Source organism: Vidua macroura, chromosome Z, assembly GCF_024509145.1.
Source record: "Vidua macroura isolate BioBank_ID:100142 chromosome Z, ASM2450914v1, whole genome shotgun sequence".
Classification (NCBI taxonomy): domain Eukaryota; kingdom Metazoa; phylum Chordata; class Aves; order Passeriformes; family Viduidae; genus Vidua; species Vidua macroura.
The window spans coordinates 61,127,279-61,141,805 of record NC_071611.1 but is presented as its reverse complement, the minus strand read 5'-3'; the positions used below and the strand labels follow the sequence as shown (position 1 = coordinate 61,141,805).

Below are 14,527 nucleotides of genomic sequence, written 5' to 3'. Positions count from 1 at the left end.
GATTTTGTAAGTGATTCACACAAAACCAATGACAGTGAGATTTTGAAAGATAGGCTGCAATATTTTCATTATGAGTTTGGATTAGATTACAAAATTCATGAACCAGGAAAAATATGAGGATGATGGAAAAATTTAGTCACCTCATAAAGAACCTAAAAGGAACTGTACTGAGTATATGAAAGCCTTGCCTTCAAGAAGGGCCGAAAAGTTGGACAGATATGATACATCTCCCATCAGTTCTCCCATTTTCAACTCAGGAGCTTCCCTAACCAGACACAAGGCTTTTTTTCCTAGAAATCTTAGGGGACTTTAGAAATCTTCAGGGGACTTTTCTTTCACAAAATCATATTGAACTTTGATAGTTCAGAAGAATTATCAGGGCAAGGAACTCTACAGTAACATCATAAGATTCAGGTAAGAAAATGCCAGATTGTCCAGCTGAAAAAGCTGTGAGCCTTGTGTTTGTTGCTTGGTTTCCTTATAACAGAAATAAGAACAAGAAACAAAATGTGAAACATTTCCAAACAGCTATGATTTCACCTACAGTGTTTCTAAGTTTGTAACAAACTAAGAATTACAATTCTATATTTCTGAAATAAACCTCACAAAGAAGAGAAAGACTGGTGACAGTTTAAAGTTTCATTCTCTGTTGCATTATAAGGCATCTGAAGATGTCCCTGCTCATTGCAGGGAGGTTGGACTAGATGACCTTTAAAAGACCCTTCCAACCCAAGCCATTCTATGATTCCATGGTTTGTAATGACCTACTGAGAAAAATAATTTCATGATCTCCTATGTCTACACCCAAACCTCCTGCAACCTAAGCAGGCTGCTTACTGATGTCCACAAAGAATTTCAACCCCACAGGACTGTGGTTCCAGTGAGCCTGTGCCCGCTTCTTCAGAAATAAGAACTGCAACACTTTTCACATTTGAAAGGATTGGAAAAGTGATGATAGATACTAAATTTTAGAACACAGGATGAAGCTGCCCAAAAAGAAATAAGAAAAATTATTTTTCAGTACCAAGTGTATCCTGTCCATCAACTCCCTTCGTATGCATTTTGGAAACCATGAGAAGAGGATGTCTGCCAGCCACTAAGAGCCATGTGGCCTCCTGGTAGTCCAAGACTGGGAGGGCGAGCAGCATTGAAGAAGAAAGAAGTGGAAGCAACTGTGAAGATGAAAAAGATGATGAGGAGGAGCCTTGCACTACAATGCACTGTCATACTTTCGATAGCTCACCTAACAGCAAGTTGAAGATTGAGGCGGATTAAATATGGCATTGTAACTTCACTAATGAAGTGACAGTTCCCATGATTAACCTCTCATCCCTGTGTAGTACCTATTGGTTATGAATTAATAGTTTGATGCTGCCTACTACAACCTATTTTACCAGGCAGGGAAGAAGCAACAGAAAACGTCCTGTACCATTTCGGGCAACAACTGCTCATGGTGCATAGTGAAAAATTATCGTAAAATGCCTTCCTGTTAAAAGGGGCTTTTTTCTTTAAAGTTAGGAAAAGCAATGTGCAAGCACTTAGAAAATCTACTAACTGAATTAACGAACAACTCACTTAAACAAACACATGAAAATAGAAATCCTTCCTTCCTTCCTTCCTTCCTTCCTTCCTTCCTTCCTTCCTTCCTTCCTTCCTTCCTTCCTTCCGCAACTTCCGCAACTTCCGCAACTTCCTTCCGCAACTTCCTTCCTTCCGCAACTTCCTTCCTTCCGCAACTTCCTTCCTTCCGCAACTTCCTTCCGCAACTTACTTCCTTCCTTCCCCAACTTGCTTCCTTCCACAACTTCTTTCCAGTTTACCTATAAATACCTACTATGTGTCCTCTCCTTAGGCTGTTGAACTGCAACTGATAATGCAACTTTAATAGCTTTTAACAGTCTTTAGCTAAACATAAAGACCTACTGCAAAACCTGAAAGATCTTTATAGACTTTTTTTTTTTCCCAGATGAAAAAAATCTGGGGAGAATGTGTTGCTTCACAGAATTTCAACAATTTGTGGGAGACCTAAACTAGTAAAACATTTACAGGCTATTGCTTAAGAAGTCATCAGTTAAACTTAGCAATGTAAATATAAAAATGCCACAAAACCAGTTTGGTTTTTTTTAATAAGCTTGAAAAACAGTGTTCCAAATCCTGCTGGCTTGGTTTTCAATTGTTTTTGACAGCTGCAGTAAAGAAAAAAAAAAAAAAAAAAAAAGGTTTGGTAACAGGATTTTGTGGCCAAAATAAAAAACAAAACAAAACAAAACAGATTTCTCTCATAAAGTCCAAAGAAGGAAATACACCACCAAGAAAATGCAATCAATGAGTCATAACAAAACCAGTGAATCCTGACGGGGAATGTTAAATGCACACAATTTAACAGTATCAGATACTGAAGACAAGAAAGCTGGTAGATCCATGTCCATGAAATTGAACTGGAAAAAAATGTTCATTGATAGTTTGCAGAAATAGGAAGTAAAAAACGTGTCAAAATATTTTGTTAATTTATATTTTTTGATCTGCTGATCCTTGTGGCAAGGAAAATTTTGAAATTAAAGTATACTTTCTAAAAGAAAAGCACATGTCTCATTAAGTATAACAAATACATCACTGCTTCAAAATCATAACAGAAAGACTAGCCTCTCTAACCTTTGCACTAAATCTCACGGTTTTGGCAAACTTTCACATACAACTTTAAGACACCTTGTGTTATAATAAAAGGAATCAAAAAGGGCATTTTATCATAGCTTATGCTATTATTGCTATGCAGGGAATGTGCAAATCCCAGAAAAGTAGCAAATCAACAGAATAAACAAATATATGAGCCTACTTATTTCCATATAAAATTATTTAAATGCACAGTTGCAAAATATTAAATGAGTGCTAAAATTGCAACTGTGCAGTCACAATTTATGGACATGAGCTTGCTTCTGCAGATTTCTTCAAATTAAAAAAACTAATTTGGATATGTGAAGCACAGTGCAAGCAATCTAAATTACAGGAGTGAAGAGGATGCATTTATGTTATTACCTTTTTCAGACCTTAGTTCTTTATTTCAGCTTCTTATTATGCTTGTGCATTTAGTCCTAATAGAATTTGTAAAAAATCTCGAAGGTAAAGATTTGTTTTTCTCCTAATTACAAAAAGAAAGCCTCCTGGAGTGTTATGAAGACTAAAATATTATATCCAGTGTGTGTGTGCTGAATACTGTGAATGCTGTCCATAACTCTTAGTAGGTGTAGGCAGACTATTCAGCATGTTCTGTTGTGACTAGGAATTGCATACTGCTAACACAATAAATATATTTGGAGACTGGAACTAGATGATGTTTAAGGTCCCTTCCAACCCAAACCATTCTACGATTTCATATTAAAGAAATTTATATGAAGGAAGATGAAAGTAGATAGTTAAAATTTTACAACTAAATATCCAAGGCATTCTTCATGAAGCTCTGTTTTGACAACATGAAGTTTTAATCTTTACATTCATTCTGGCATGTTTGCAATTATAATATCTGATTCAGGTAAGTTGTACTGCATATTTATGAGGAGGGCCTGCCAGTGAAAATTATGTCAGTTCAAGATTCATTCAATAAATAAAGCTTATCTATTTACAATTATTGGGGGTGGGGGTAAAATCAAGTTATTCTGTTACATTTTTACATCTTTTTGTGAAATTAGGAAAGGTTAGCAAACAGAAAATAAAACCATTTATATTGGATTGCTGTTCTGTTACTATTCATTTTCTGTATATGCATATTAGGACCTGTCACTAGTGGGTTTTCACAGGTCTCTACCCTCAGCCCTGTGGTCTTCAACATCTTCAAAAATGACTTAGACACAGGACTGGAAGGGACACTAAGCAAGGTCACAGATGATACAAATGTAGGAGGATCTGTTGACTCTTGGAGGCAGGGAGGCCCTGCAGAGAGACCTCAGCAGATCACAGGAGTGTGCACAGGAATGGGCAATCACCAACCATATGAAGTTCAGTGAACGGAAAGTGCCAGATCCTGTACCCGGGGTGGGGCAACCTTCGATGGATGGACAGACAGACTGGGGAATGAGATGCTGGAAAGCAGTGTCATGGAAAGAGATCTGGGGTCCTGGTCAAATGGAAGCTAAATATGAGCCAGCAGTGCCCTGGCAGCCAGGAGGGCCAACTGTGTCTTGTGATGGAAACTTAAATATTAGTCAGCCCCAAGGCTGTTTATCCAATGAACGCTCTGACTTGGCTCCTGTCAAGGCTAACTTTTGAGAAGGTAGTTTCTACATATAGGAGGACAGTCAGCCAACAGAACATGTTTGCTGAAGGGCTGGCAAACAGAACAAGTACAAAGTGAGGACTCTTTTTAAGCAAACTCAATGCCTATCTCTGAATGACTACAGAGATTGAGTTAGCATTCCTTGAAAATCATCTTTCACAGTTTTTTTCAACCTTTCACACTTTTCTTTCAAACATTTGCTTTTGAGAAGGAAAAGCTGACTGCTCTAAGAGATAAGTAATTCTTGACTCTCCCACTACCCTTTCTTGAGACCTCTACTGTGAAGGAAAATTCCCTGAGCTAAGAAAACTATATCTATCACCATGCAAACCAACATGACCAGTAACAGAAATTCTGGAACAGTAAAAAAACAGCATGAGAGGGCAAACTCACATATTTGGTGCTGCAGACAGGGTAATGAGAAGTGCGCATATTGCTTAAATTAAGATTTGGCAAACCCTATTTACTTGTGTTTATTCTACACTAAAACCTTGCTTTAATCATATTCTTTTACACTGATAACCTAGTCACAAGTAAAGAGTATAAACACCTTCTAGGAAGATCATAGACCACTGCCAAAGGAATTGACACCAATTACTAAAAGAGATTTTTCCTGGGCTAGCTGTCTTTGGGCCATGGTATTTTCTTGAAACTACCGGAACAGGGTAGGGTGAGAGAATAGGGTATGAGAGGTGAGAATTTACTTAAGGATACTCAGGAAAAATATAGAGAACTAGGAAGAATATATGCATAACAGAAAAGGAGGTACAATAAAAAATGGGCATTGTATAAATAAAAGTAATAGACCCTCCAATTATATCCTATAGTTTTCCAAGAAAATAGTTATCTGTCTAGAAACAGATCATCTTTACAGATACCAAATGTTTTCTTTTAGGCATGTATGGTGAAGCCCAGCATTGTTACTCTGCTCTTGGGAAAAAAAAAATACACAGGAGTCTCCTTTAGTGTGGGTAGTAACAAACTCTGCTCCTAGGACAGAAAAAATTAGTAAACCACCATGCTATTACCTAAGTTCAGCAAGATGTTTTACAGAATTTACAGAATTTATTCTAATAGCTGTAGAAGAATAACATGGTGGCTGTCTATAATGGAGGAAATGTATTAGTAGAAAAGGGAAGAGCACATGATGTCATATGTCCTGAATTCTCTAAGGCCTTTGACATAGATAAACTGTTGCTTGGTGGCTCCACCTTTCCTCTGGTTTTGGATGAAACAGAGAGATGGCATATTCATATCTTATAGCCTATTCATTGCCACAAGAAAACAGAAAAAATAATGTATGTCTGTGCAACTGAAGGAGACAACGTTGCCAAAAGACTTTCCTAACACATACTATCTTGCAAGCCAAAAGTTGATGCAGGTATAATCCAAGACCTCTTCTATGTTTCAGAAGTAAAATATCATAATGCAACTGACTGCAGACAAATTTACTGACGTGAAAAATGTTGTTTCCCAGAGCAGATATTTATGTGGCTACAATAATAGGAGCAGGAGCAGCTCCCAGGAATTTTGTAAGATAGAGTCAGCTGAGTGAATGTCAAGATTGAAGATTTATAAGTGATACTAGGCCTTACCACTGCAAACTGCTTTTGACTATGTCTTACAAGCATAATATACCCAGAAGATATTAAAAACTGTGTAAATATACTACCAACACCTTTAATTTCAAAAGACAAATATTCAGTTAAAAAAGGCACAAACCTTTAGTCAGCAGTTAGTACTGTGTTATGTAGTTAAAAGCAATGTGACAAACTACAGAAATCACTGTATTTTCTCTCTAGAAGCTTAAATCATAAACACAGCTACACGGAGTCCCCTTATACAATTATAGCCACCATAAATTGCAGGAGACAGCTTGTTTTTCTCTCTAAAACAGCCCCTTTCCAACCTGCTCTCACCATTACTGTATGCAGTATTTCATTTGTGCTTACAAAAGCTCTTTGGTAGCAAAACAGCAGTTTGCCTTGCAGGTGCATATGTAGTAAAAGTTACAATTGACTTTAAAAAAAATAAAAAGGAAGGAATCTTACTGAACTTTTCTCTTTCTGATTTTTTTTCTTATCTTCTGAGACTCTGGCATTCTCCACCCTATTTTCTAGATTCTATTAAAGAGAGAAAACACCCTGAATCCTATGCTAAATCACAGATTTGTTTCAATCCTACTATTTCATGTCTTTATGTCATGCAGTTATAATTTCTATTAGTACTTTCTGCCATTTTGCATGATAATTTTATTTATGGTATTAGTTCAATATTCTGCCTGCTTTTTCCTTTAGTTTAACTGCTCTGAGACAAGCCTTAACCCTCAAGATGTTATTAGGAATATCCTTAGAGATACCCAAACAAAGTTAATTATCAATAAATTAACTGAAGACAAGAGGAGCCACCTCTGTGCATTTATATCAGAGAGAAATGAAAGAGTGCAACTAAAGTCTTGAATATCATCAGACCTTATCCAAATTCATACAGATCTTAGCCAAGGTAACATTGTGTCATTAAAAAGGACAGAAATATTTGTAGAAATGTCCAGATTATAAATACTTAATATTTATTATAATTTTCTTTAAAAAGGAATATATCTCTGTACACCAAATATCAAAAAGTCATTTGCATTAGGTTATAAATCTAATTTTCTTTTTACAAAATACCATGAAGACAAGAGAAATATTCTAAGCTTCCCACAGAGTGTCCTATTGTTATTACAGTATTGGTCTAAACTGCTGCAATTTTATTTTGGGAACATTGTAGTTCAAATTGTTCTGATAAAGGAGGCTGATCTGTTTTGAAAAAGACAGATTTTTCCTTTCAAGCACATTTCAGTTGCAAGTAGCATATGAAATATCAAAACAGAGGTATTAACTCCAAATAGTCCAGTTCACAGACCACCCTGTACATGGCTTCAGAACCACAAAATACACTGCAAAACACAGTGATCAAAGCTGTGCCTATCACCTGGGGTTGAGCAGGAGGTACAGCCTGCATCCATAGGTGAACATGCTCTGCAAGTGGGCAATCATTGTATTTGAGCAGCCCCAGCTCTCCCTGGGATAGGATGTTCAGTACTCCCAGCCAAAATCTAGCATGAGGACACAGTGCTCTAAGCAGGGCAGTACTTTGTTTTATTTCTGTTCTTTTCTTTAGCTAGACTAAACTCAGTCACAAAGCCAGTGATACTAATTTCTTGTTCTAGGTTTTACATATTTTAACCCCCTCAGACCGTTAAGCATCTGCAAAACTTTGATCATCAAAGTACTTTCACAGACTTCAAAGGGACATTAGCAGGTGTAATCTTAAACTAAGTGCGTAGGTATCTACTGAACCATGGTTTCAGGTGGGGTTCTCTGAACTAGTGAGAACAGTCCGTACCATTCAAAGGTACAGCTTGTTTGCATAGTTGTATCTGACAAATCATACCTGATGCATTTGTTCTTCCTCTGAAAATATCGTCATATGCCTTCCATTGAGGAGTCACCTGGTAGGCGTGGATGAACACCACAAAAACCACCACCAGGCACATTAATGGCACCAGAGCAGCGGTGAAGAGAGCAGCATAGGCATTTGGAATGAAACACCTGATGGAAAAAAATGGGAAAAAAATGTTGATAAGCACAAGCAACAGCTTGAAGGGCCATAAATAGAATACAGAAACAAATATTTTTGAAAAAGGATGTGCTTTACAAACCACAAATTCCTTAACTATGTTCCCAGAGTAACCTTGATAGGTTCCTTTGTGTTCTGTTGGTTTTTATCTCATCATTATATCTTAAGAAATATAGCTTTTGCTCTTCCAGTATGCATGTTATATTTAGCTTAACCAATTTTGGAAGAATTTAAACTTGCAATGAAAAATATTATATTTTAACAAACTACATGCTGCTGTATTCATTTTCAGTGATCATTCTTAGTCACCAATTTCTAAAAGGACATTATGCAATTTTCTATACTTAGCTCCTGAAAGCACAAATTAAATTTTGAAAAATATGTTTTTTAAAATAAATGAACAAGTCCTAAAGACAACATAACTATTCCTTTCAAGTCATTTGCTCAAAGAAAACCAAATTCTCACTCTTGCCCCCTTTTTCTTCCCCCCAGTTGTTTGGTGTCTCCTTGCCCTTTTCATTTATTTAAGTTATAATTATTTTTAAAGATGTGTCAAGAACATGAATTATCCCTGAAAGAGTCAAATTATGCATATATGATGATGACTTGAAGAAAATGGACATGATAGTTAAAGAGAGCTCTCAGGGTTATGAGAGATCAGGATTTTCCGTACTCTCCCTGGAGACCAGCATGTGCTTTGCAGCCACTGACCCACTCTACATATGACACACAACAGAGCAACCCAAGGAATGGCATGGGAGTCAGTATGTCTAGAGATTATGTGATTGGTGCTATCCCTATTAAGAGGGTGTAACTTACAGCCCTTCTGTTTCTCAGATAGGCTTGTCTAAGTAAGCTTAGCATTGATGGTGATACATGTCTCAGAAAGGCCTAGGTACATGTTTCACTGACATACCTGGTTGGATAAATCTTCTGGATTTGCTTAGGTGTACTTTCATATACTGCCAGAAAGTCAAGATTGCATCCTGCGTTGTATCTTTCAGAACAACAGTCATGCATACTCAGTGAATCCCAAAAATAATTACCAGCACAATCTAGATACCTTTCACAGCTCTCTGCAGAATGTAGAGGCTTGTCAGACACCAAGCTTAGATATTAGTTGATAACGTAACTGAACAAGTAAGCATCAGGGAAAGTAGGAACTCTGCATTGCAATTCAAAATGTTTGTTCTTTTCCTCACAGAAAAGATACTTCAGCCCTTTACTCATCTTGGTGGCCTTCACTGGACTTTGTGTCCGTATCTCTTTTGTACTGAGAAGACCAGAACTGAACCCAGTACTCCAGGTGTGACTTCATGAGTGCTGAGCAGAGGGCAGGTTGACCTGCTCTCAACATGGTTGATATGGGACACAACATCCCATCCATTTAATCCTTCTAATTTTGACTATTTCTTAGGTATGAAAGTTATTTTTGTTCCCCAAATGCATTCTTGAGTTGGCACAATTAGCTCTAAGAAATGAAACCATATTACCACAACCTATGCTGCTTTTAATGATTACACTGAAGGAAAGAATCTTAGCACAAGAATAATCCTCTATAAAATCATATTTATGTTCTCAAATCTGTATTTTCTTCAACTTGATGAATTTTATATTTCAAAGATTATATACACTCAAAAAAATTTACCAGAGTTTCTTGAAACTTTATTGTGAAGACTCCTTTATATTCAGTTAAAAAAAGCTGTATAAAAATGAAAACCTACAAAGATGCATCACATTTACTAATAACCTTAGGTACTTGTTCAAAAAATATACTGGAAAGTTATGTAAAGAAATACACAAAGCCATATTAATCTTCAAAGCTTACTTTGATTTGTTTTTTCTTGAAGCAATGGTGTGCAAGTCAATGACAACCACATCATCCTATAAGACTTATTCATATATAGGCATGTGATGATATATGTTGACGGATATATTTTATTATGGAAATCATATGGGATCATATTATAGGGACCAACTGCAATTATTTATTATACTTAATACTGGGGACACAGCTATTATTGCATTACCGTGACACATTTGTTGCATGGAACTAGTGTATTGCCTATTCCTAGCACTGGACAGAAACATTAAAAAAATACCCCAAAATATCAGCTAAGTTGATGTTTCAGAACACAACTACTCTACTTTAAAAGACCTAGAAAGACTGATGTAGAAACTTGAAAAAACAACATAATTATAAACCATATTTGTCTGAAGACAAACATTATTTCCTGCAGTATAGCTTTCCAGCAAGTTCCTTTATTCTTTTCTTTTTTAAGGCCCTAGATTTCTGTAAGTATTTTGTTTTGTCTGTTTTGAATTTGAGTGATAGCAAAAAAACAACTAAACAACCAACCAACCAAAAAAAGTTATCCACTGAAATACTGCCTTCTGCAAGAGAGACAAAAAACCCAAACCAACCAACCAAATAAACAAACAAAAAAAAAAAAAAGCCAACAGAAAACCAGCACTTTTAACTTTTTCAGAGGTCCTCACTGTATTACGGAGATATCGTGACTTCCTAGTAGCACTTCCTTTTATCAAAATTAATTTTTTTCCCTCACCCTTTTGAGAATTTTTGATCCCAGCTTAGGTCTCTTCTAGCATTGGAAAGACAGCTATTTAGTTTCTGTCCCAAGCTGCCACAAGTCTTGCCCATCTTGACTATTGTTATCCGACTGCAGTGCTCAACTTTGTTTCTGCGCTGACTACTTTGTTTTGACCACTGATTTTGTTTTGATTGCTATAAATTTCTCTGTTAACTTTGTGTGAGGACTTAAAGAATGCAATTGCATGTCTCAAAACACTGTCCCTATAAGAAAAGCCATCAATACGAACTTGAGATAAGTAACTTTTTATAGGAATATGACAACAGAAACTGATAGAACATTTAACTCCCCATAATTGCACCCATAATTGCTTGTATTTTCAGTTTATAAATTTTGTGATTTGTTTGTGTTTTAATTGTCAGGAACTTGTTGGGAGACCAAATATTAGTATGATTACATAAGAAAAAACACTTAATGTATTTCCCACACTTAATGGTGTGGGAAAAGCTTTTACTTTTATCTTATGGATGTATTATTTTATTTCAACCAGATAAGAATTAGAAAATTCAACCAAATTTAGCATGGGAGTTGGTTCAAGAATTTATGCATATTGGAATCATGGAAATATGTATTAACCTTTTGAGTTCTGCCCCAGAAGGCTTTTATTTATCATGACTTGGCAAAATTTTTCAGAAACATCAGAAGTATTAATAAGTAATCTAAACGATCTTAAGAAAATAAAAGAAAATATTACATGGGAAATAATTGAGTCCCCCTTCCTAAATCAGAATGATGGACAGACATGTACTAAAAATGTGTCATGGATAAAATTTAGAAAAGCCTTTTACCACCTGTCAAGACCTGTAACTGTTTTTGAAAATACTTGTATTCTTACATTAATATGCCAGACCTACTGTTAGGTTTTCTAGCATGTGTCCTAAGAGAATATTTTAACCTCACCTCACTTCTTTTATCTATTCCAATCAATACAGTAACTACAGTACCCTGTGAACCACACATACTTCTAACTCGTGGGTGCAATTTCCCATAGCAGTAATTGCAAAAGAATGTAATGAGAGCAACTTGCCCACTGAAAATAAATAATAATAATAATAATAATAATAATAATAATAATAATAATAATAATAGAGAAAAAAACAATTAAAATTGAAAGGGAATTAATGTCACTTATGACCCCATCAACAGTAGCCACAGCTTTTGTTTTGTGTCAAAATTAAATCACAATAGAGCTTTAATCTGTCCTCTGGAGAAATAAGGATAGCCTCAATTTGAAGATGTGTTTGTCTGAGAAACTTTTTATATAAGAACCTTTTTTTATATGAGAACATTTTTGTATTTTGTATGAGAACTTTGTGTGCTAAAACTTAATTTCTTATGGTGTGTAGAACTACCCAGTGGGACAGGAATGTGGGTCACTTCCAAATCAGAATATTCTGTAATTCTGTCAATATCTACAAAATTTCTCCAACAATATGTTGATGTGGTTGAGAAAAAACCCTATTTTGAAGCCTTTAAAGAGTGGGAAGACACATCCTCAACAAACCCATTCACACTTGCTTCAGTGTGCAAAGGTAATCATCAATTGTGCTGCGAGACCTGGTCATCCCCTTGAGTCTTGGCTGACTGAGAAAATACATGTCATAATACATGACGTGTATTTGTTTGGGATACCCCTGTATGGAATTTAAAAATCAACACTTGCTGTGTAATTCTATGGCAAATTTCAAGCCCCAAATGTACTTGATAGACACCTGAACTTGCAAGACAAGCCACTATATAGTACATCACTTGGATTAGTCTGGGGATATTCTGATGAAAAGTGACTCAGCCTAACTCCACATGCTGGTCCAAGATGCTGGATAGTAATTCCATCCATTTGCCCAAATTGTGTCTTTCACTATTCATCAGCAGGAAGGACATGACAGGAACTTAATTCTCCTGAACAAAGCTAAGAATGCATCAGTAATACATGTGCCCCAGATATGGTGGGACAAAAGATAGGTTTTAGGTTTAAGGTAGTTTTTACACAGAACCAGCAGGTTCTAGGAAATGTTACATGGCTGGTACATGCCTTCAGTAATGGACCAGATATGAGTTAGAGATCTTAACCTGCTTTACAGGTTAAAATGGCTTTACAAAGTTATTGGCATTAGATATATTACTACTAAAGGAACAAGGGGTATCTTGTTCCTTGCATCTTGCATCTTACTGAAACTGAATGCACTATTACCATTTGCAATATCATCAATTGAAAAAGCCTGAGCCACCAAAATGGCTAATCAGACATCAGCACTCTTTCAATCACTCTAACCCCGAATTTCCCTTCAGGAAATTAGCCCAAATACCTAGCTAAAATCCATATTCCAATAGTTGAGACTCAGAAACTGGGAGTTGTGTCTACTGAGAATTGGGTTGATGATTGCAATTGGATTTGTATATTTAATTATTGGAATAGCTGTTGTACATTTTATGCTTACTGGCATCATTACTTCTGTTGCTTCTGTCTTTTCTTCTTTGTCTTTTCTATGTATGCAACCAATAAATGGAGGAAAAGTCCCTGGAAGACAGTATTTGAGGCATGGGGTGCTGTGAGGGCTTAAAGAATGCACCTAGCTCAGGACACTGTCCCCATAAGATAAGCCATGACAATGGAATTGGAGATAAGCACAGATGGCAAAACAGGAAGACATTAACTTGAGGCCTAATGAAGGTGAAGATCTGGAATTAGTATACTGGACAAAATTCCGATGTACAGACTGTGGAGACATAAGACTCCTCTGGACAAAAAATACACACAGTGAAAACTGTGAGAAAGGATGTACATGTCAGCCAAAGTTGTCATACCCTGAACTTGGACTGTATAAAAGCAGTATCTCCAGGTGAGCAACAAGGAGACCCCTACCACTGAAGACCAGGATGTAGAAGGACCAGTGGGATGCTGCAGGAATCCATGTGGTGAATATGATATCTTTTCAACTTCTGCTTAATCTCTCATTGTTTCTTTCCTCCCTATCCCCATCCCTCCCCATATTTTTTTCTATCTACCTCACATTTACTGTTATATTTATTCTGTAGTACTGACTTCAGCACATGGTCTCATTTACACCTTAATTTGGCCAGAAGCATCTCTAATAATCAGATCGCAATATTTTGACAGTAAGATATTCCCATTGGTACTTTCTCTTGCACTATTCCTACCTAAACTCATTCAATTTCATCATCTTCAAGAGTTCACCTCATATCCTCCCAGTCTCCTATTTCATGCATGGTGTCACTTTAAACAGTACTTTATTTACATCTCAAATGTTTCTAACATAACAGAACAGAACAGAAAGCATATTTTCAACAGCTCTGTATGTCTGTATCTGTGAAAGGTCTCTTCCATGAAAAAGGTTAAACATAAATTTAGAAAGAATTGTCTGTAATATGCTTCTCCTCCAAGGTATAATTCCATACTAGTATGTAATGATTTGTTAATCATTTTACAACTGGAAAAAATATAATATTGAAACTAATCAGCTATTTTTTCTTCAATACAAATAATTAAGACATTTAATTTATATGTTGTTTTTGTCAGGCCTAGAATGATGAGAAATAGCTTTAGTATATAAAATAGTTTTCTCATTGATGACTACTGCAGATGTTAATTTAATTTAAATTGCTACTTCAAATACAACAAACTCAGAAATATTAGGGGAAATTAAGAGACATCTTTCCCCTTGGAAAATATGTAACTTTAGAAAATCATATACATTTAAATCTCTAAATTAATAAAAATTACCTCACTTATTGGCCAGCCAGAATCACTGTTTTACCTTGATTTTCCTTTCTTCCCCCCTCAAATCTATTAAAGCAGATTCTTCTCAAGGGGGTAAAACATGTTATCTGACATTTCAATTCTTTTTGTAAAGTCTTCTCTGATCACTTAAAACATCACACTTCCTAAAATCTGGAGAGGTATTTCAGCTACATGTGATATGGAAGGACATTCTTTCTCTTTTTTCCCCTAGTACTTTTAAAGGAAACACAAGAAACAACTGACAACATGTATACTGGAACTACTGTT

General features: G+C 36.0%; 1 protein-coding gene across 1 annotated transcript in view; it reads right to left on the bottom strand.

The window, feature by feature from the left end:
- ADGRV1 (adhesion G protein-coupled receptor V1) overlaps window positions 1-14,527 on the bottom strand; it is a 255,023-nt gene that overhangs the window by 31,515 nt on the left and 208,981 nt on the right. The window contains exon 87 of the mRNA XM_054003522.1: window positions 7,703-7,860. Within this exon, the coding sequence (XP_053859497.1) occupies window positions 7,703-7,860 (158 nt within the window). The remainder of the gene's footprint in view (window positions 1-7,702; window positions 7,861-14,527) is intronic.